We start from the raw sequence: 22,350 nt of genomic DNA on the forward strand, positions 1-22,350 counted from the left end.
AAATCCTAAATGCTCAGCTTTGCTTCAGATTCTCCTTACAATGTCTCCTGGGGAAAAGACTCTATCCATGTTATTCTGCCCACATCAGAAACAATGATGAGATCTGCATATAAATAGAATATTTTTTTAAAGAAAAGTTGAAGCTCTTTCAAGTGTCAACCAAATACAGCACACCTCCCTCCTCCCTGGGGGATATGTTCTAAACCCCACAGTGGATGCCTGAAACCACAGATAGGACTGAGCCCTCTATGTACAGTTTTTTCCTACATATACATGCCTGTGATAAGTTTACATTACTCATGTCCTTTGGGACCATTAGTAGTAAAATAAGGGTTACCTGAACACAGGCACTATTTTATCAACAGTCATCCTGATAACTGAGTGTTTCAAGAAAAATCCTGGGAAAGGATTTGGGGTCTCTTGAGATAAACTTGAACCGTGCAGGTGTTGGGACATTCAAGTAGTTGCTAGCGAAGAGGCTGCTCTATGCAAGCAGACCAAGGGCAGGCCTAGGACCAAAAAGACCAGAAACTTTAATTTCAGTTTTAAGTATGCAAAATAATTCAATTAACTGCCGGAGGAATTGCACCACATGAAACATGTGCAATTGCAAATCACACAGCACTTTATTACTCACAGAAGTGCCTGGTGCTGCGGGTACAGGCTTAGACGGAATCCCAGGGGTGCTGTCCTCTAGGGCCCGGCAGCTGGGCTGGTCCGGGTGCTGGGGGCTGGAGTTCCTCACCCGGGAGCTCAGTTGTGTTTTGATCAGGAGGTAGTAGCCGTTCTTCTGTCATCTGGCAGGGAGGAGCAGGAGTGGCATCGCTTGCCAGACTGACAAAAGGATGTGCCTTTGTGGTGGTCTTGATAGGCGCGCACTGTGGTTAGCTGGTCAGGACCCATTTTCAAAGCCTGTTTCGTACCCACAGCAGTTCGGTTGGCTATGAGTGAGTTACGTCAATGCACACGTGTTAATTTCAAACAGGGTGAGGGTCTACAAGTGGTTATCTTAGCAAGTCACTTCTAAGTCAGTAATTGAAGTTCAAATCCTTATCTATGGGGTACACATGCTTCAGGGCAATGAAAATGGGTCCTTATTATCACATTTTAAGGTTCAAGAAAGATAACTCAAACCTTTTAAAATCTTTTTAACATTTTTATATATTACTATAAATACCAAGGCAACTATACTAAGTGACTAGTGGGTGGGAAGCAGCAGCATGAAGAGAAAGAGGAAATATTGGGGCTAATACCACACTGAGTTAGAAAACAATGACAGTTGGATAGAAATTTTAGTGTATTCAAGATCTGAAAATATTCCTATTTTTGAACCAGCATTTCTACTTCCAGTAATATGTGGACTCGTTAGCAAGTTACTGGAATGGGTGCAAGAAAATCCACTGAAGTTTTATATTATAATCAATAGCAAAAATACACCCCAATGTGAACAACAGAAACCACCAAAAAGTTCATCAACAGTAGCATGCTATGCCATTATCCTGTGCAATGTTAGGCTGCTGAGATAGACTAAAATTGGTTGGGGGAGAAATTTGCAAAACAATGTGTTATAAGACTACTTTTGAAAAAATATTAATGACAATGAAAATAGAAGAGGAAGAAGGGTTGGTATATGAAGAAAACCAGTGGGTGGTTTGTGTGCAACACTATTGATAAGTTTTCATTGAGGTGTGAGATTACAGAGAACATGCATTTTCATGTGTTTATGCATTTCACAGATATTAGGAGTCTGCTTCATACAAGGCGTATTCCAGGTGCTGACGATACACATAAATTCTAGTTAGAGGAGATAGGAAAACCTGCAAAGTCAATTACTATGAATAAGAAGAAGATATGTTTAAGGTAAAAAAGGGAGGCAGAGCCAGAAAATGTCAGTGGCCCTTCCAGATGTGGAGGCAAAAGGCCGGTGACCACTTCAAACCAATGCAGTAGACCTAGTTTTCCGTCTGTCAGTTCTAATGGTGCCCAGGACTTAAGGCCAGAGATTATTTTTGGTTAACCACTTGTTTGTGGGTGGAAACTGAATATAGTAGCTGGTTCTTTAAAGTAAAAATATGTATTTTGACTTTAGAGAGGGAGGAGGGAAAGACATAGAAACATCAAATATCAATGATGAGAGGGAATCATTGATTAGCTGCCTCCTGCACACCTCACATTGGGGATTGAGCCTGATGCCCTGACCAGGAATTGAACTGTGACCTCCTGATTCATAGGTCAATGCTCAACCAATAAGCCATGCTGGCTGGGCCAGAGTCATATAATATTTAAACAAAAATTTATATTCTTTTCTGTTCCATTTATTATATTAACCTTACTATTAGGAACCATTCATCATAGAAAATGCAAATAATAGTCAAATTAGCATTTGTTCTTTTTACATTGAGAAAAATCCTGAATTTTCAAATAAAACAGGTTAATTCCTTTTTATAAAATCATTGGTAAGGTGCTATTAAAGGTTAGTTGGAATTTAAATTTTTTCATTAGTAATTATTATAAACTGCAAATTTCACACTGTCAAGACTGTGTCTGCTTGTTGAGTAAACTAGGAGAATTTAATAAGATGTTTGAAAATAACTTAAGTCTTTAAAATTCAAATGAAACTGGTAGAGAAACAACTGAATCTCTTTTTATAGCAAAGGTATTATTTTTAAAATTTTATAGATAGCATTTATTCAGAGCAATTCAAGTTTCTACTGAGGGCCTTCTCAGTACCAGACACACCTTTGCATATGCTCTAGACTCAAACTTGTAATCTAAGCAGACAGCAAGGTAAACAAGAAAAGAATATAAACGTTTCAGGGGCATTTATAAGTGGGTATGGAGCAATTCAGTGTTTTTTTTCTTTCTATCCTCTGTAGGAAAAAAAAAAAAAAAGTTAGAAACATTGATGAGAAACATCAACCAGCTGCCTTCTGCACACCCCCTACTGGGGATGTGCCTGCAACCAAGGTACATGCCCTTGACCGAATCGAACCTGGGACCTTTCAGTCCACAGGCCAACTCTCTATCCCCTGAGCCAAACCAGTTTTGAACAGTGTTTCTTAATACTATGCTTTTCTAACCAGAGTCCCTGAAAAGTAGGAAGAAACATTCAATAATCTCTGCTATGCCAAAGTATAGTGGGACAGGGCCCCTTACAGGAGCGGTGAGAATCTTCAGGCTAAATTGCTATAAATTTAACACCTCTTTCTCTGCAGGCTCCCTTCATCTTGCCAATTAAGTGTGCCATAAAGTTCTCATTTTTCAGAACCAGTTGCAGACAATAAGCAATTATTTCTTGTTAATAGAGTACAAGTAGAAAATAAAATAAACGTGTATATGTGATTATGGATGGAAGAGGAAGAACTGATCTGCTGTGTGCCAGCTTCTAAGGATAGTTGAACAATTTCCATTTCATTTTTATGTACACACACATCTATGATTATCTGAGTGCATGTACAAATACACATCATGTTGAAATATATGTTCCTGGATATCCCCTCTTTAAAAATACTTTTATTGCCGAAACTGGTTTGGCTCAGTGGATAGAGCATCAGCCTGTGGACTGAAAGGTCCCAGGTTCAATTCTGGTCAAGGGCATGTACCTTAGTTATGGGCACATCCCCAATAGGGGATGTGCAGGAGGCAGCTGGTCAATGTTTCTAGCTCTCTGTTCTCCTTTCTTCTCTGTAAAAAAAAAAAAATAAAAAAAATCAATATATAAAAGAAAAATATTTTCATGTGAGAGCAAAACATGGATCAGGTGCCCCGCCCCCTTCATGTCCCCCTGACTGGGAATTGAACCTACAACTTGTTGGTGCCCAGAATGACACCCAACTGAACCATTCTGGCCAGGGCACATGGATATCCCTTCTTATAATTCAAATCTTCAGCATAAATAAATATTTAGAAACCAGCTTACTTTGACCAGGCTGCTATGGCAAAATACCACAGACTGGGAAGCTTATAAACAGCAGACATTGATTTCTCAGTGTTCTGGAGGCTGGAAGTCCAGGATCAGAGCACCAGCATGATCCAGGTAATAGCAGGACCTTCTCGCTGTGTCCTCACCAGGTGGAAGGAGCTAGGGAGCTCTCTGTAGGCTCGTTTATAGGGCACTCATCCCATTCAGGAGGGCTCCACCCTTCCATCCGGAGCAGACACTAACATTAAACCATAGCAGAAACCAGCAGTTATACCAAAGTTTAAAACAAAAATTATCAGAGGGCCCCAACTGGTCTGGCTCAGTGGATAGAGCATTGGTCTGCGGACTGAAGGGTCCCAGGTTCTATTCCAGTCAAGGGCATGTATCTTGGTTGTGGGCACATACCCAGTATGCAACTGATTCGTGTTTCTCATCGATGTTTCTAAGTCTCTATCCCTCTCCGTTAAAAAAAAAAAAAAAAAAAAAATCAGGTTAAAATACAAAGAAAACAGAGTTATAGTTATATGCTCACCAGGTAAAGAAGAGCCCATGTCACTTAGGGAGCCCCACAGAACTCATTTTCTAAGCTGAAAGCAAAAATGCCAGCAACAGAGGGAATGGGGGAGTTACTCCACAAAAGGAGGTTACTGCAGAAGTTAGTCTAGATAGTTCAAGTCTAGTTGGTTAAGAAAAGGATTGTAGCTGAAATCAGTTTGGCTCAGTGGATAGAGTGTCAGCCTGTGGACTAAAAGTTCCCAGGTTTGATTCTGGTCAAAGGCATGTACTTTGGTTGCGGGCACATCCCCAGTAGCGGGTGTGCAGGAGGCAGCTGGTTGATGTTTCTAACTCTCTCCCTTCATTTCTGTAAAAAACCAATAGAATATTTTTTTTAAAAAAAGAAAAGGATCATAAAATTTTCCAGGGGGTTAGGCATGCCTAACCCCCTGGAAAATTTTAAGTCACAAGAGTGCAGACAGTTCATAGAGTTGAAACATTGTACCCAAGCGTAGGCCTTGGCAATTTTTTTTTTTAATCCTCACCTTAGAATATATTTTACTGAAGAAACGTGAGAGAAACATCCATCAGTTGCCTCCCATCTGGGGATTAAACCCACAACCTAGATATGTGCCCTAACTGGGAATCCAACCTGCAACCTTTCGGTGCACAGGAATATGCGCCAACCAACTAGCCACACCCACCGGCAGGGCAATCTTTTTTCTTTACCTCTTGAGAGAGAAATGCACTGTGGTGGCTCCACAGGCTCCTGCAGGGGCGGCATGCTGGGAGGTGTGCACGGTGGCCACGCCTGCTCTCCAGCCGAGGAAACCAGAGCGCAGACAGGCTGAGCTCCCTCAAAAACTCCACAAGCATTCCCGGAGGAATGGCTCCCTGGCCTTGCTCTTCCTCTAAAATGGCCCTCAAAATGGACTTGCCAAGTCTCATTTGCTTCCCCTGAAGGCAAAAACAAGATACTTTACTGCTTCTTTAGGAAACAGACATGCCATAGATGAGCAGTATGAGGTGGACAGGAGTTTTTGCACACGCCACTTCTGGCCTCTCAAACCTGCGTTTGTATTCCGAGTAAACAGCTCTGGTGCTCTCAGTCAGTCAGGTCGCCTGGGTCCACACTCCAGGCTTTTATTCTGCCCTGCAGCTTCTACTGCCTATTCTACATCCAAATGCTTCTTGAAATTACAGATTAAAAAAACAAAACTCCCCAAGTTTTAAAAGGTCAGAGATTGCTTTTGCTACAGCATCGAAGTTTCAACAACAGGATTCATGCACATTTTGTACCACTAATACAATTTGATTGAAAGAGTTTATATTCATACTAGTAGGCTGCCTTTTTAGAGCCATAGCTATACAAAATGCAACTTTGGTCAGCACGTCTGGTCTTATTACCTCCGTTCTCAGACCTCCAGCATTACAACAGGCTAGTCTTTTCTTTAACCCACTCTCCCCCCAAATCCAACGGCCAGAAGATAAAGCTCACAAAATGCTCACCCTCGTGTGGTGTCTCTCTGTCTTGTCTCTGCCTGTATGCTCCAGGTGGGAGAGTTCCGAGCCCATGCTGCCGAGTGGACAGCCAACGTCACGGCCGAGTTCAAGGAAACCAGGAGGCGGCTGAGTGTGGAGATCTACGACAAGTTCCAGCGCGCCACCTCCATCAAGCGGAAGCTCTCCGCGGAACTGGCTGGGAACCACAACCAGGAGCTGACCCCGTGCAGGAGGACCCTGTCCGTGAACCACCTCGCCACCGAGAGGGATGTCTTGCCTCCCCTATTGAAAGCTGAAAGTATCTATTTGAATGGACTGACGCCGCACTGTGCAGGGGAGGAAATTGCTGTCATTGAAAATATTAAATAGCCCTCTCTTTGGAGAGCCTTAGGCATAGCCATAGGTGAGGACTTCTATATGCTCTTTAAGACTGTTGCTGGTAGCATTTTTTTAAAAAAAATTGTGCATGAACTCCAAAAGGGGGACAATAGATATACCCATCATGGTCATCTACCATCAAGAGAATTTGGAATTCTGAGCCAGCACTATCTTTTTTGATGATGCTTGTACGGTCTATTTTCTTTGACCAGTGGAATAAAACAAGCAATGTCTGATGCCTTTCTGTGCCCAGACTGTTTTTCTCCCTTTTTTCCCCTAATGTGCCATAAGGCTTCAGAATGAATTATAATTGTTTCTGGTCATCATGTAGCTTCGAGGGATCAGTCCTTAACTTTTCAGGGTCTACCTAACTGAGCCTAGATATGGACCACGAATGGATGACAACATTTCTTTTTGTAAATGGCAAGAAATTCTTATGCAGCCTTTTACCTAAGAAATTTTCTGTCAGTGCCTTATCTTATGAAGAAACAGAACCTCTCTAGTTAATATGTGGTTTTCCTTCCCCGCCCCACCCCTAGGCTCACCCCCATGACTCCCATTCGAATACCATACCTTGCTAGAAACGGCAGGTAAAATGACTGAAGTGGTGATGCCCCGAAGAAGGACTAGATGCCAAATTAGATGGATATTGAAGCAACACTCAGAAACCCTAGCATAAAAGGCACTGCAGCAAAAGAGGTGCGCAGACGGCCCCTCCGAGTATTTATTTGTCTCAGGTACCAGTGGTACACATACACAGTGTAATGGTTACCGGGCCAGTGAAACTGGCTGTTCCCAGTCTCCTTTTCCCTGGAAGTATTAGGAATTTATCACTTATTAACAACTACATTTTTAAAGGTGGAAGAAGGAAAAAAAAATATATATATTTTATATATATATATATATGATCTGACAGAAAAAAACTGTTAAAAATGGATATTATCGGAGGCAATTTAAGACAATTGGTGTGAACTACCATTCTGATGAAGAGAGCAAAACAATGTGTTATGAGCACTTGCTAATTAACATTATACTGCCAGCATCGATTTGCTTTCTGGTGTATGAAAGGCTTATATGATTTCTCTCTGTGTGTGACATTTGCCAGACAAGGGGGGGGGGGGGGTGCAAAGCAGCAGGCAGGGCTGGGCACAGGCCTGGCCTCCCCTGGCTGTGCCTCTGGAGTGGTGACTGAGTGGAAACTGGGATCGCTGTGATTTTGCACAAGGAAAACGCAGACTGTAGGCATAGTACATCTCTGACATTAGAGAAAAGGCTGTTAGAGCACAATTTAAATCTTGAGAGCTTTTGGTTTAGATAGAAAAGGCCAGTAATCCTTTTAGTTTCATTTCATAGCCTGTAATTTTTTGGATGTTTCCAAAATTCAGAAGAAATTCGGTAAAGGCACCCAATAGATTGCTACTCTTTCTTTTATTTTCATACTTATGTAGATCTGCTGTACATTGTATATATAATTTTTGAAAATGCAGAAAGAAAATGATTTCCCTAAATATAATTGCAAAACGTTTCTTTTACTATTGTGGGGGGTGTATCTAAATAACTGGCATTCATATTAGAGTTTTAATAATAAACCCAGGATCTTAAAATCTTCATAGATGCTTATTTTCCAAAATTTAAATTTAAGCTAAAAAAAAAAATGTAAATATTCAGTTAAAGGTACTTTTATAAACTTAAATTCTAACTGAAATTTTAGAAGGTCAGGCTCTTTGAGAAAGAAAGCTACACCCATTTCCTCAGTAACTGTTCTGAAAGGTCATATGGTGGACTGCACCATGTATAAACTGTGAATTGTACTGACAAATAAAGTTTGTAATTAAAGTCAGCGCTTTCTGAGTCTCTTGCTTGCTGCTGAGAATTTAGATCTGATTCTAAGTAGAACTGCAGGATGTTGCTTTCTATGCTGAATGGCTCCTTTATTAAAAATTTTCAATAAATATTTTTGATGCTGTATTACTACACTCACTAAATATATGCAGAATCTTTTTTAAAACATATCTTTTTAAAAAATTTTTATTGATTTTTACAGAGAGGGGGAGAGAGTCAGAAATATCAATGAGAGAGAAACATTGGTCAGCCGCCTCCTGCACATCTCCTACTGGGGATGTGCCTACAACCAAGGTACATGCCCTTGACCAGAATCGAACCTGGGACCCTTCCTTCCACAAGCTGACGGTCTATCCACCGAGCTAAACCAGTTAGGGCTAAAAAAAAAAAAATACCTTTTATTGATTTTTGAGAGGAAGGGAGAGAGATGGAAACATCAATGATGAGAATCACTGATCGGCTTACCTTCTGCATGCCGCCCCCTACTGGCGATAGAGCCTGCAACCCGGGCATGTGCCCTGACCAGGAACTGAACTGGTGACCTCTTGGTTCATGGGTCAACCCTTAACCACTGAGCAACTACTGGCGGGGCACCCTTCAATTTTATATCCACTAACTGTCTTTCACTGTTGCTTTGTATGGAATACTTGTTCTCCTTTTGCTCCTCAGCCTTTTTCATTTAACAAACTCCTACTTATCTTTCAGAACCCAGCTCAAGTGTCACTTTCTCTGATAAGCCTTCCCTGATATAAACTCAGGTACCTTTTTAATATTCTTTTAAAAACCCTGTTCCTTTCCCTTAGGTCGTGATTAGATGTTCATCATTCTTCTTACTTGATTTTATCTATCTTTCCCACTAGAATATAATTTATTGATTTTAATTTACTAAGTTATTTCCAGTTACTAGCAAAATACATATAGTACATGATCAAAAATACTTTTTGAACAAATGGAGATGAAAACGGAGTTAAATATTGGAAAAATCCTTGTGTATGCATATCCCAAATTTTTCCCGTTCCGCAAACATTTATCTGTTCCTCTCCTACTTGCTTAATAGTAAATAGGATACAAACAGCAATTATTTCTCCATTAACTGACCAAAAAAGTTAAAGCCAATTCTTTAACTAGACAGACTTGCAGTTTGTCATTATATACTCTTATACTCTTGACTCCTTATAAGCAAGGGTTTCATTATTTTTATTTCCAACTTTTGGCTCACAACATATATTAGCAAAGATTTTCAAGCATAATCTAATCTTGAAAATCTACTTAGAAATTAATTGCAAAACAAATTTGCTAATAGTACTAAATGGATATCTTTTATTAGTAGAGAGCAAAATGTGCATTTATTATCCTTGCCAAATAAAATTTAGCCTTTTCACACTTAAACAAATTAATAAGAGTCTGGGAAGAAATCCATTATTAGGCACATTTTGAACTCTATCCAACGGAGAATGTTAGTCATTTACATGGTATAATTTTGAAATTAACCCAGAGAATAAACATTAGTTTTCATTTAGTTGATTCCTGACTTTGTAAACAGTATCCCTTTTCACACTATCCCATTAATACTGAGTAATATGTAGATGATTTTTTTATACTGTTTTGAAAACACTTTAGACTTTTAAATATTGTGGCATTAGACTGTATTAGGCTGTCCCTGTATTTTGATTAAAAATTTTAAACAAGCCTGGCTGGAATAGCTCAGTGGATAGAGCATGGCCTACTGACTGAAGGGCCCTGAATTCAATTCTGGTCAAGGGCACATACCTTGATTGCCTGCTCTGGTGGAGAGTGTACGAGAGGTAATCAATTGATGTGTTTCTCTCACATCAATGTTTCTGTCTTTCCCTTTCCCTTCTACTCTCTCTAAAAATCAATTTAAAATATCCTCAGGGTAGTATTAACAACAAAATTTTTTTTGAACAAGTATCAGTAAGTGGTAATGTCTGGTCCATATTCAAATTCTATCATGCCCAAATATTTCAGAGCTGAAAAGGTAATAACATCAAGGTACTCCCAAGACATCTAAGCCATCTAGTTTCTCAGCCAGGTAAAGCAACTCAGTCTCTACATGCACTGAGAAAGTTGAGTCCAATATTGCCATGGTCTATACAAGCAGATTAGCCATGTGTATGGGTCTCTTCAATGATTACACTGTGCAAACAAATGGTTTACTAAGTCAATATTTTTCAAGAGCCTTTAATGTGCCAATCACTAGATATACTCAGCCAAACAGACATCTGCTGTCAGGGAGACAGCAGGCGTGGGCGGGGCAGTGACATGCAGCACACATGGAGAGAGTCTGCTCACTGCAGGGAGCCCTGAACAAAAGGCTCTGGCCTCTTCATGGATAGGAGGCTGAGGCAGACGGGAAGGGAGAGGGGCAGTGGAAAGCTGCTGAGTCAGGGTGGAGGAAAGTGCCCAGATGAGGTCCTAGTAAGGAGGCCTCCAGCCGGGACCGGTTTGGCTCAGTGGATGGAGCGTCGGCCTGGGGACTGAAAGGTCCCGGGTTCGATTCTGGTCAAGGGCATGTACCTTGGTTGCGGGCGCATCCCCAGTGGGGGGTGTGCAGGAGGCAGCTGGTCGATGATTCTCTCTCATCGATGTTTCTAACTCTCTATTCCTCTCTCTTCCTCTCTGTGAAAAATCAATAAAATATATATAAAAAAAAAAAAAAAAAAGGGAGGCCTCCAATTGCTGGCACCTGTATCTAAGCCCTAGCCTGCAACTCCATCCAGAGAGTCCCAGTGTGTCAACTGTGGGAATGGCAGTTTCCCCTATGATACCAATTTCCCTCATGGCATTGCTTACGGTCAGGCCTGAAAGATCATGTATAGGATCTTGGCCTGGAAGGATCTCCAACTTTAAAATAGGGAATAATGTGACTAGATTGGTGCTTTTAGATTTATCACTCAGGAAAAAGTGTGGAACAGATGCTGAAGGGAAAGCTGAGATGCATGGCAGAAAGTCAGAGGACCTGTGGGGTCCCTGAGAGAGGGATTTCAGTCTGAACCAGGGCACTACGTAGATGTTTGTGCCTTTTGTTAGCATTAGGGGCATGGGCTACAGGAGAAACAAGAAAGTTTGAAGAAGAGACTGATATTTTGAATTTAAGACACCTATGGAGTCACCCAAGTGAAAACCCTCAATGGGAAATTAGAACACTCAAATGCACTCAGGCCAGTAATCCCATGTAGGGAAATGAATGTGGGAATTTCTGACATTAGAAGTCTGCACATTCATAATGACAAAGTGAAGTCTCCACAGTCAGTGTTGATGATGATATTCTAAATGTTAACGGAGCCCTGGCCAAGTGGCTCAGTTGGTTGGAGCATCATCTTGTACACCAGAAGGTGGCTGGTTCGATTCCCAGTCAGGGCACATATATAAGTACTGCAGGTTTGATCCCTGGGTATGGATGGCAACTGATCCATGTTTCTCTCTTACATCGATGTTTCTTTTCCTCTCTCTAAAATCAATCACACACACACTGTGTCCCCCAAAATGTATACACATTATAAAGGCGGTGTTTATTAAAATACATTTTTAAAATGTAATAGAATCTAAAGCTATCAGCTGTGTATACATTATTGGGGACACCCCAATGACTCTTAGTTTCTAGGCAGCCAACGAGAAAAGTGAAACATTTTTAGTTTAGCCCCCAAACTTTGTTCAAACTAAGGAAATGAAACCAAAGAATGAGGAGAAGTAGGTAAGTTGCTTGCAATTCCTTCTGAATGGACTTGAATTCAAGCACTAGAGAGCTCCCATGATTAGATTAAATGGAATCAAAGCCATTTTTGACATTGTGGTCTGAAATTCTTACATGGTTCATCCGTGGGCAACCATCCTAACCAAGGGAAGTGGTTGGATAGTAAGCAGTTCCATCTGCTCCGCTTGCCACAAGCCTGCATTAGCTAAGTCTGCATTTTGGAGGTCAGTGGCCTAAGAACAAGCCTTTCTGAAAACACTTTTACCCTGAGATTCCTGTAAATCCTCTCTGAGCCTTCCTCCCCCTAGTCCCCTGAAGAAGCCTCCTGCACCAGGGTCGTCTCCCTTAAATAGGTCTTATTCTCATCCAAATCCAAATAGCAATTTCCTGCAATAAAATGAGGCTGAGTGTCCATGGAGGAATTAAGTCCATTTCCTATTAATTTGTGAATGTCCTCCACATGGCAAGGCTGAATTATAAAGGCTTAACATTTATAGTTTGAAAATGTCTTACAATGGGCAGTGGAACATGACCAACATCATAATGAGGGACTCTAATTGCCATGAGTTATTTTGGCAATGGCTCTTTGCAGAAAAAATACCTATTTAATCAAATCTTGATAATTTTCTGCCCATTAGGTGTAGCAATGCCCTCTGCACACTGCAGGAAATGCTCCGAAGATCAAAGGCTTGGAAATGCTTTTCACTCAGTGCACTCCTCAGTCTAGTGTATCTGGGCTTTTCCACATTTTTCTAAATTGACTGCTCTGAAATTGTTACGTAACCAAGTGAATCTGATCTCTTGTTAACTCGACTGTGAAGAATCAAAGCTCTATATCAGCTTTCCCAAAAGTATTTAGTGAAACACTACCCTTCATGATTTTTTGGGAGTGGGAGGTGGGGGGTGAGGAGGGGAGAATGTTTATGGTAAAAAACAAAACAAAACAAAAAAGAATACAGTATACCCAACTCACTTAAAGATCTACAACGAACATCAGTAAACTGTAACAGCTTTGAGAAGTCCTATAGTTGATGGCTAATTGCCCCCAGACTTAGCAGCCTAAAACAAACATTTGGAATCGAGTTTCTAAAAACAAGGAATGACTTACCTGCGGTGCGTAGTCTGGCGCAGGGTCTTTCAGGAGGTGGCAGTCAAGCTGCTGGCCGGGCCTGCAGTTTCATAAAGGCTCGGCTGGGGCAGGGGAATCTGTTTCAAAGGTGGCTCCATCACCCGGCTGTTGGCAGGAGGAATCAGTTCTTCAGCACATACACCTGCCTCTCCACAGCACTGCTGGGTGTCCTCAGAGCATGGCAGCTCGCTTCCCAAAGAAAGGGGGGCCTGAGGAAGAGAGCAAGCAGGAAGCTACAGTGCTGTTTCTGGACATATTTTGAACCACCACAAATAGTTTTAATCCATCATTTTCTTTACTTGACCACAGAAGCTTTGACCGTAATTCCTATTGCCATAGCTAATAATCCTGTTGAATGAAACATAATTGGGGAATTGCTATGTTATATTATTTTTATTTTCCCTCAAGGAAATGTAGAAACATGAAAAAAATCTAGATTATATATATATATTAATATATATATGTGTGTGTGTGTGTGTGTGTAAATTGGTAATTTGACCAAATATCGTCTTTGGGTTTATTGTTTTCTAATTTTGCAAATATATGTTGCACATTTTAAGAGCAAAAGAAATTATACAAATGTTTAAAAATCTTAATCGTTCTTCACCCATAATGCTCTTTCTACATATAGTGTGTTATGGTTGGAGGCACTTATATGGTTAACCAACATTCTAGAGTATTTCCCCAGCTTAGATATAGAATGGTAACAGTTGCAGGATGGATAAGGTGATGATTATCGCCTCTGCCAGCATTCCCTTGAACAGTTGTTGAGAAATTATAAGTATACTAGAGGCCCGATGCACAAAGATTCATGCAAAAATGGGCCTTCCTTCCACTGGCTGCCAGCACTGCCTTCACTCTGGCTGGAGCCGCCTTTCTGCTCCTGCCCAGAGCCACATTTCTGCCTTCCCATGCTGCCCAGAGGCCCCTAGCAGCTGGGGTGGTGCAGAATGTCTGTGTCATCGCCATGGCAATAACGCAAGCATTCCACCCCACCCCCAGCTGCTTGGCGCCTGCATATGCAAATTAACTTGCCATCTTTTTTGAGTTAATTTGCATACTCCTGATTGGTTGGTGGGTGTCACAAACGTATGGTCACTTAGCATGTTTCTTTTATTAGTGTAGATGAATCTTCAAAATGGAAACGGAAGGTAATATATGCACAGATATATTATATACCAATACTTATGAGTAAACCAACTGAACATCATTGCACATTTAAAAAAAATCATTTTTGGTTTCAGGCAGAAGTTCAAGCTTTTCACATTGTGCACTAATAAAATAATTCTTGGCCCAGCCAGCATGGCTCAGAGGTTGAGCATCAACTTATGAACCAGGAGGTCACTGTTCAATTCCCGGTCAGGGCACATGCCCAGGTTGTGGGCTCAGTCACCAATGGAAGGCATGCAAGAGGTAGCAGCTAATCAACGATTCTCTCGTCATTTATGTTTCTATCTCTCTCTCCCTCTTCCTTCCTCTCTGAAATCAATAAAAATATATTTAAAAAATAACTTTTGGACAGATCTTCTCAGATAGTGCATAATCATATGTATATTTAAAAAATGTAAATCTCTAAAAAGAAAGGTAAACTGGTTATTAGAGGTATATGTTCTATTGATTACCCATAATTAAAATGCATTTCACCTTGCTCAGTATTTAAGGATGACTTTCTTACATGCAATATGCATATACTTTATCATCAGGAAATATTTTCTATGACTAGATAAATAATTCTAAAAAGATCTACAATTCCTTTTTGTCCAGTGTAAAAAAAAAAACAAGGGTGTGCCAACTGTACTATGAGAAATTGGTATGCACCTTAAACATAAACTCTGACCAATCTGCAGAACCAGGTATTATGATGTTAAATACTTCTCTAGCTTTCAGGTGAATTGTGACAGTTGCTCTTAGCAGAGAAAACACATCAAGAATGGTTTTGTTTGGGTGAGTTTACTTAGAAGGGCACGGCACAGTGATGATGACGATGTAAATGCCAAGGAGTTGCCCTCTGTTTCATGGGCAACAGTCTAGAATTCTTGGCCAGTCATTTTAAAGATGCTTGCTTGAAATAATTAACAAATTATGTAAAGAATATGGATAGCTCTGTAAAAACCACAAGTCAAAAAACATCATAACTGGGTTGATAAGACAGAAGAATTAACCTTATATGTTAAATTTTATTTTAAAGACTATAAATTCATCATCCCATATTCCAATATATATAATGTACCAAATTTTACCATAGATTTAAACAGATTGCTCCAATCTCTCACATTTTACCATCCCAGAACCTCATATTAATGCCATTCTCATTTATTTGAAAACACATAAATTTTTCTTTTGCTGGATGTCACACATTAAATTCTATGGAAAATATTATTTTAAAAAAATCAGATCTAGTCCGGCTTGTGTGGCTAAGTATGACCTATCAACCAGGAGGCCATGGTTCAATTCCCAGTCAGGACATATGCCCTGGTTATGGGATCCATCCTTAGTGAGGGGTGTGCAGGAGGCAGCCAATCAATGAGTCTCTCTCATCATTGATGTTTCTATCTTTCTCTCCCTCTCCTTTTTTCTCTAAAATCAATTTAAAAACAAGAATCAGATCTAGTCTAATATCACTTTAAAAATACCAGTTTTCGTTGGAATTTTACAATATTAAGATATATATCAAAAAAAAGAATGCAAGACATAAAATAATAGATGTCAAGAAACTGCTAGACTTGTAGGAGGTATGATCTCTTTCATCTTGAGATTCACAGAAGACTTATGGAAGAACTAATATGTGAGATATAACCAGTAAGGGTAATGAGATTTTGATATTAAGAAGGATGTGAAAATATTTGGAGTCCTTTTATTGCTCTTCACCTTTCCTCCAATCAAATATGAAAATGAGGTTAGATGTACAAGAGATTATCTGGGGAAATACTGGTAATAGTTTCCTGAGGTTCCCATAACAAAGTATCACAAACTTGATGGCTTCAAATTGTGGTCAGCAAACTGTGGCTCGAGAGCCACATGCGGCTCTTTGGCCCTTTGAGTGTGGCTCTTCCACAAAATACCACGGCCTAGGCGAGTCTGTTTTGAAGAAGTGGCATTAGAAGAAGATTAAGTTTTAAAAATGTGGCTCTCAAAAGAAATTTCAATTGTTGTATTGTTGATATTTGGTTTTGTTGACTACTGAGTTTGCCGACCACTGGCTTAAAACAACAAATGCATTGTCACACTTCTGGAGGCTAGAAATCTGAAATCAAGTTGCTGGCAGGGCCATGCTGCCTGCAAGACTGCTAGAGAAAAACTCTTTCTCATCTTCTCCAGCTCCTGGTAAACCTAAGTGCTCCTTGGCTTGTGGTATCATAACTCCAATCTCTATCTCTGTTTTCACCTGACTGTCTTCCAAATTGCTCTTCTTATAAGGATAGCTAGGTCCTACTGGGTCAAGAATTTACCCTAATGATCTTATCCTAACTTGATTACATCTGCAAAGACCCAATTTCTAAATAAAGTCACATTTATCGGTACTAGGGGTTAGAACTTCAATATTTCTTTTGAGGGGAAACCATTAAAGCTCTAACAATACTTATATCAACTGATGGTTGTTGGCGTTAATTCAATGCCAAGAGGAACACCCAATTTGGGGTGTGGTGAAGAACGAAACTTTATTCAGTGCAAAAAAAACCCCAACTCAATTGTGAAGCAACATGGCTGTGATATCAGCATGGCTGTGGAATAGATAGTGTTACAGCTCAATTATGTAACAGCAGTGTTGTGGAACAGCATAGTGAGGTGGCTCTGGAATGAGGAAGCCCCGGGTCAAGGTTGCTCTCCTGGTAGACAACTCTGCTCTGCTGAGATGTATTTGATGCTCTAATCCAGAAACACAGTCTTCAGTCTTTGATGGAAAGGTAAAGTGTGCCCCCTGAGGCACAGAGGAGCTAACTTAGAAAGAAGACACTGCCCTTGCCCCTGATTGGTTGTCCTTATACAAATGAGGACTCCAAATCCTTGTAACTTTGTTGGCCAAAAAGCAGTGTCCTGATCAGTCATAATGAAACTACTCTGATTGGTGGGTGAAAATGCTAATGGTGGGGAAGGAATACAGCTGCATTGCTCTGATTGGATAGGGAAAGTATCAGTCCTATGGGACACAGTAAAAGCAATCCTGAGAGGGAAGTGCATAACTATACAGGCCTACCTAAACAAACAAAAAACAAAACAAGAAAAACTGGTAATAAAGGATCTAACCCTAAAACTTAAAGAATTAGAAAGAAAGCAACGAAAAGCCCAGAGTAAGCAGAAGGAAGGAAATAATAAAGATCAGAGAGGAAATAAACAACATAGAGACCAAAAACAAAACAAAACAAAAAACCCAATACAAAAGCTCAATAAAACCAAGAGCTGGTTCTTTGAAAAGATAAACAAGATGGATGAACCTCTAGCCAAGGCTCACCAAGAAACAAAGAGAGAGGACACAAACAAAATCAGAAATGACAGAGGTAAAGTAACAACTGACCTCACAGACATACAAAGAATTGTCAAAGAATACTACGAATAACTCTACTCCAACAAACTAAACAACCTAGATGAAACAGACATATTACAACCTAGATGAAACAGACATATTCTGAAAAAAAAATACGTACAATATTCCAAAACTCAATCAGGAAGAATAAAAAAACCTGAATAGGCCAATAATTACTGATGAGATTGAAGCAGTAATAAAAAACTTTCAGCAAACAAAAGCCCTGGCCCAGTTGGTTTCACCAGGGAGTTTTACCATACATTCAAAGAAGGATAAATATCACTCATTTGTGGGATATAATGAACAACATATAAACTGATGAACAAAAATAGATCCAGAGACAGAAGCATTGAACAGACCATCAAACCTCAGAGGGAAGGCAGGGGCAGCTGGAGGCGAGGGGAAGTAAGATATCAACCAAAGGGCTTGTATGCATGCATATAAGCAAAACCAATGGACACAGACAGTAGCGGGTGAGGGCATGTGCTGGGGTGGGAGCAGCCAGGGAGAGGTCAATGGGGGAAAAAGGAGACATATGTAATACTTTAAACAATAAAGAATTTAAATTATAAAAAGTGCATGGATTAAAATCTGTGTGATTATTTGTACAGTTTTGCTTTGGTTGCTAAGAATCATATTCTACTCAATCTCTTTGCTCAGTTGCAAGTAAGGCATTATTTACCTTTCACATCCCAAGGGACTATATCATTAGATAAGAAAAAACTATGTAAGTCAAGACTGACCCAGAGGCAGAGAAGGTTCTGGAATGGCCTAAGGGTGAGGCTGACTATAAATAAAATGTACCAGGAATCCTCTTCTATCTTTTCAGTGAATCTATATGTCTACTGATTCTGAAACTAAATTAAATGCAGCCATCTCAAATAAGTTGGTATAGTTACAACATACCCAATTACATCTATTCAGAAGCCATATTTCTTTCTTTGATCCATTAAAGGTAGTAAGGGGAGGTTTAATTAGTGCTGGCCTCTGAGAATGAAGAATAGGAAGGTTGACATAGCCTGGAAATTAGTGGTTTCAGAAGTCTCATTTGCCCCCAAATATATTTCCCACGGGTCTCCTACAGGAACTGTCTCTTGAAAACTCCAGAGTAAATGTATTTTCATAAGAGACATAACGTGACTCCAGTGTTTACACATTCTTCTCACTTCTGGGATTATCAGCCCGGGGAAATAATTTTAGGGAGAAAAAAAAAATCTGTAAATACGAAGATGTTTTAAAAGTGTTGATTATGTGACCAGATTCCCCAGTCACCGTTAGATCACAGGCGCTAATGGGGCCACATCATTAGTAAGAACTTGACATTCTTGGGGTCTTTGCCTCACCTCCTGGCAAATGCTATTCCCAGAGGTGCCTCCCATGGGCCCACACACAAGTGTCCGAGAGAGCCTTGTCATTGCTTTAGGTGTCTCACTGGGCACCACTCTCTCTCACTAGGTGATACCTCTGCTGCTTTTATTAAACACTCATCGGGGACTCTTTTTGCTTAAGTTGTGACACCTTTTGGTAGCAAAATGGAGACCATCCCAAAAAGCAATTTTACTTCAAAACCTTAATAGTTTACTGAGAAATTGAATTAAAAAAAATATGTTAGTTTTTACATATGGGAGGTAAACTCCCATATACAAAAATGAGTCCACATCGCCGTACTGGGTATGGATTCTTTTTAAAAATATATTTTAATTGATTTCAGAGAGAGAAGGAGAGAGGAGAGATAGAAATATCAATGAGGAGAGAGAATCACCAGTTAGCTGCCTTCTGCCTGGCTTTCACTTGGAATTGAGCTTGAAACCAGGGCATGTGCCCTGACTGGGAATCGAATGCTGACCTCCTGGCTCACGGGTCAATGCTCAACCACTGAGCCACACTGGCCGAGCTGGGTATAGGTTTTGAGTGACAGCCATCAAGCTGAACTGAAGGCGGTATTCCTTTCTGATCCTGGCATTCTGTTGCTATACTAAAATCATCCTCTCTTCCAGGCCCCACCCAGACAGGCTTTGTTGGGTGCAGAGCACCAGTGAGCAAGACACTAGACCCCCCCTAATTTTCAGCTGAGGCTCAAAGTTGAACTGTTGTTACAATGCTATTATTAAAAAACTGGAAATAAAGTATATTCTTAGATTATAAGTAGAAAAGTTCAGTCAGATATGAATACTATAAATATTAAAGCATTACAAATATATGGGAAAATATAAAAGTACACATTCAAATATTAAATATAAAAACTCATTATTTAGTAAGCACATATTATATACCCCCAAATTTTTAGTAATAAGCCTATATGGAGGGGGAAAAAAAGCCATATAAAAACATACATAGTACATTGTGCTTATATATTACTAGAGGCCCAATGCATAAAAATTCATGCTAGACTAGGCCTTCCTTCCCCCAGCTGCTGGCACTGGCTTCCCTCTGGCACCCGGGACCTGGGCTTCCCTTTGGCCGCCGGCAGGCACCTGGGACCCGGGCTGTTCCTCTCCAGCTCTGGCCTTGTCCAGAAGGACAATTACCCTTTTATTATTATAGACATTATATTCAAGAAAAATTATATACTCCCCCAACACTATAGAGTGCAAAAGAGAAACATATATGGTAATAATCCACTAACACTTGAAAAGTCCATTAAAGAATCCCATAGGATGCCAAGGGAAAGAGAGAGCAGACAAATTCTGTCATAGCCTGGAAAGTAATTCCAGTCCAGAGGACAGGGGCTGGCCAAGGTGGGAGGCCACGTGGGGGAAGGCGCTGGGGCAGCAGGAATCTTGCCTGATGGGGGGAAACAGCAGGGAAAAGGATATGATGTTGGAAGGAGTCTGCCAGGGGTACATTAATTCCTTTTGGGTTATGCCTTGGGCTGATCCAGACTTCAATATTTGTTTCCTTTTAAGAGTGTCATAATGAAATGGCCAGGGGCCTTATTCAGAAGCTAAAGCAAACTTTCACAATTACATTGATTTTTTTGTGCTTGTTCTAACTTATTTAAATCCCCAGAGCTCCTCAATGCTTTAACTCTTCTCCCTGTGAATACCTGTATGTTCATTACAGCTGTACAGCATCTGGCAAGCATGCACTTATATTTAATAAATGACATTAGAGCAACCACACAGGTCCAGCTTAAGTCACACAGTCCAATAAATGTTTAGCTAAGAGTAAGAAGCAAATCCCTAGTAATCCATCTGATAGACTGAAACAACACATATTTGCTAATAGAATCCAGTTACAAGGCTTTCATAAATCTTTCTGAAATTTTAGGGAGAAACCTAAGGTTGATCCAATGCTGTTGAATGGAAAAGTTGGTGAGCTAAAAATAACTGTAGTTGGTTAAATATTTGTGACTCCATCCTAAAGCTCTATTAATCTCGAGTCTACCTTAAGAGCTGAGTATACTTAGTAACGACCCCTCAAACCTTGTCCAAAGAACAGAGTCAAGATTGATTGAGTTTCCTGTGCATAAGCCACGGGTCACTGGAAACAAGAGATGTTTATATTTGAGAAAAGGGAAAAAGATATTAAACAATCTTGGTCTACTGATATGTGTCCTGTGATGATGCTCTGAGTTAGGAATATCTTCTAATTTTCTCACTGAGAACATGTTTTTCTTGGAAGTCCATACATAATTTAAATAATGTATATTTTCTCCAGGTGTTGAATTATAGTTCTTTGGAGACAGGTACTTTGTTGTTGTTCATCTACAACACACAGTGGCTTAAGCTTTTTACAGATGGAATAATTATTTGGAAATGGGGTAGAGAAGAGAGGGAGTCAGGCAGGTGGAAGAAGTAGATGTACCAGACTTTTAAAAGAGCTGATACAGACTTTTTTTTAAATGATGTGCAGGAAAAAATGGTCACAAGCTATTAATTTTTGTTATGCTTCAGAGGCTTTGGAAGGGGCTTACACCAGGGTAGGCTGTCCCCAAATGCCTGTTGGGTTGAGTGTTTTCTTTAAAAGTCTTTAAAATGAGCATCAGCTTCCACAGGTCAGGTTCCTTGGTAAGCCTGGGTGTCTATAGATAGTCTTGCCTGTCCTCACCCAGGATTACATTTCTCCTCATTCAATAGCTGCCACCAGGATGCTAATAATGAATGCCTAAAACTCACCAGGAGAGCCACTTACCAATGTCAGATCTGCCAGACTCACAGCAGCTGGCTGTCCCGAGATATTATGCTAATTCCAGAAAACCCGACTGCTGAGTCATGGTACTCCTGTGGTACACCAGTCTCTGTGGATGCCAGCAATGCTTTTTTTACAAAAATGCCTCTGGGGAACTACCCATGGGGAATAACCCAGATCCTTCCAGAACCCAAATTCCTGCTCTTTTAGCAGATCTGCTGTAGAGCTGTTGGAGGGTAGCTCTGGCTCTTCCACACATGCAGGGACCACTCAACACAGACCACGGTGTGAAGCTTTCCTGCTACTTCCTTACTCCTGCCCTACCTCTGCCTTAGACTGAGCTTGGGAAAGCAGAGCAGGAACTTTATTCTTTGATCAAGGAATGGAGAAGGGTGACTTCTTCCTGACTGGGAGGAGCCTTCTGTACTTATAGGCTGTGGCTGGAGTGATTAAATCCTTTTAGACATGACAGTTAGTCTTCTATTGCACTTGGCCCTTTTGGCACATGGTCCTTTCTGTACACGATGGTTCATGTCCTTCTTGATCTTTGCACTTGGCACCTTGGTCTTTGCTCTTGGCACCTTGATCTTTGCAGTCAGGAATCCTTTTCAGTTCATACAGCAAGCATAGCTCATGACATAGTTTAGGTATTGAGAAATGTTAAGGTCTCTTGGATGATAGCCTGGAATTGGACCTGCAACCTTGGGCAGGGG

At 40.4% G+C, this 22,350-nt stretch overlaps 1 protein-coding gene across 5 annotated transcripts in view; it reads left to right on the plus strand.

Annotated features, from left to right (window-relative positions):
- Positions 1–8,138, plus strand: part of KCNK2 (potassium two pore domain channel subfamily K member 2) — a 151,465-nt gene extending 143,327 nt beyond the window's left edge. For 4 of the 5 annotated variants that reach the window (XM_036442181.2, XM_045583137.1, XM_045583140.1 and 1 more), the window contains exon 7: positions 5,972–8,138. In XM_036442181.2, coding sequence (XP_036298074.1) covers positions 5,972–6,289 — 318 coding nt within the window. In that variant the 3' untranslated portion in view covers positions 6,290–8,138. The remainder of the gene's footprint in view (positions 1–5,971) is intronic. The other variant, XM_045583139.1, reaches the window with a different exon arrangement.
- Positions 8,139–22,350: the final 14,212 nt, after the last annotated feature.

Source organism: Pipistrellus kuhlii, unplaced genomic scaffold (genome assembly GCF_014108245.1).
Source record: "Pipistrellus kuhlii isolate mPipKuh1 unplaced genomic scaffold, mPipKuh1.p scaffold_m20_p_18, whole genome shotgun sequence".
NCBI classification, from domain to species: Eukaryota; Metazoa; Chordata; class Mammalia; order Chiroptera; family Vespertilionidae; genus Pipistrellus; species Pipistrellus kuhlii.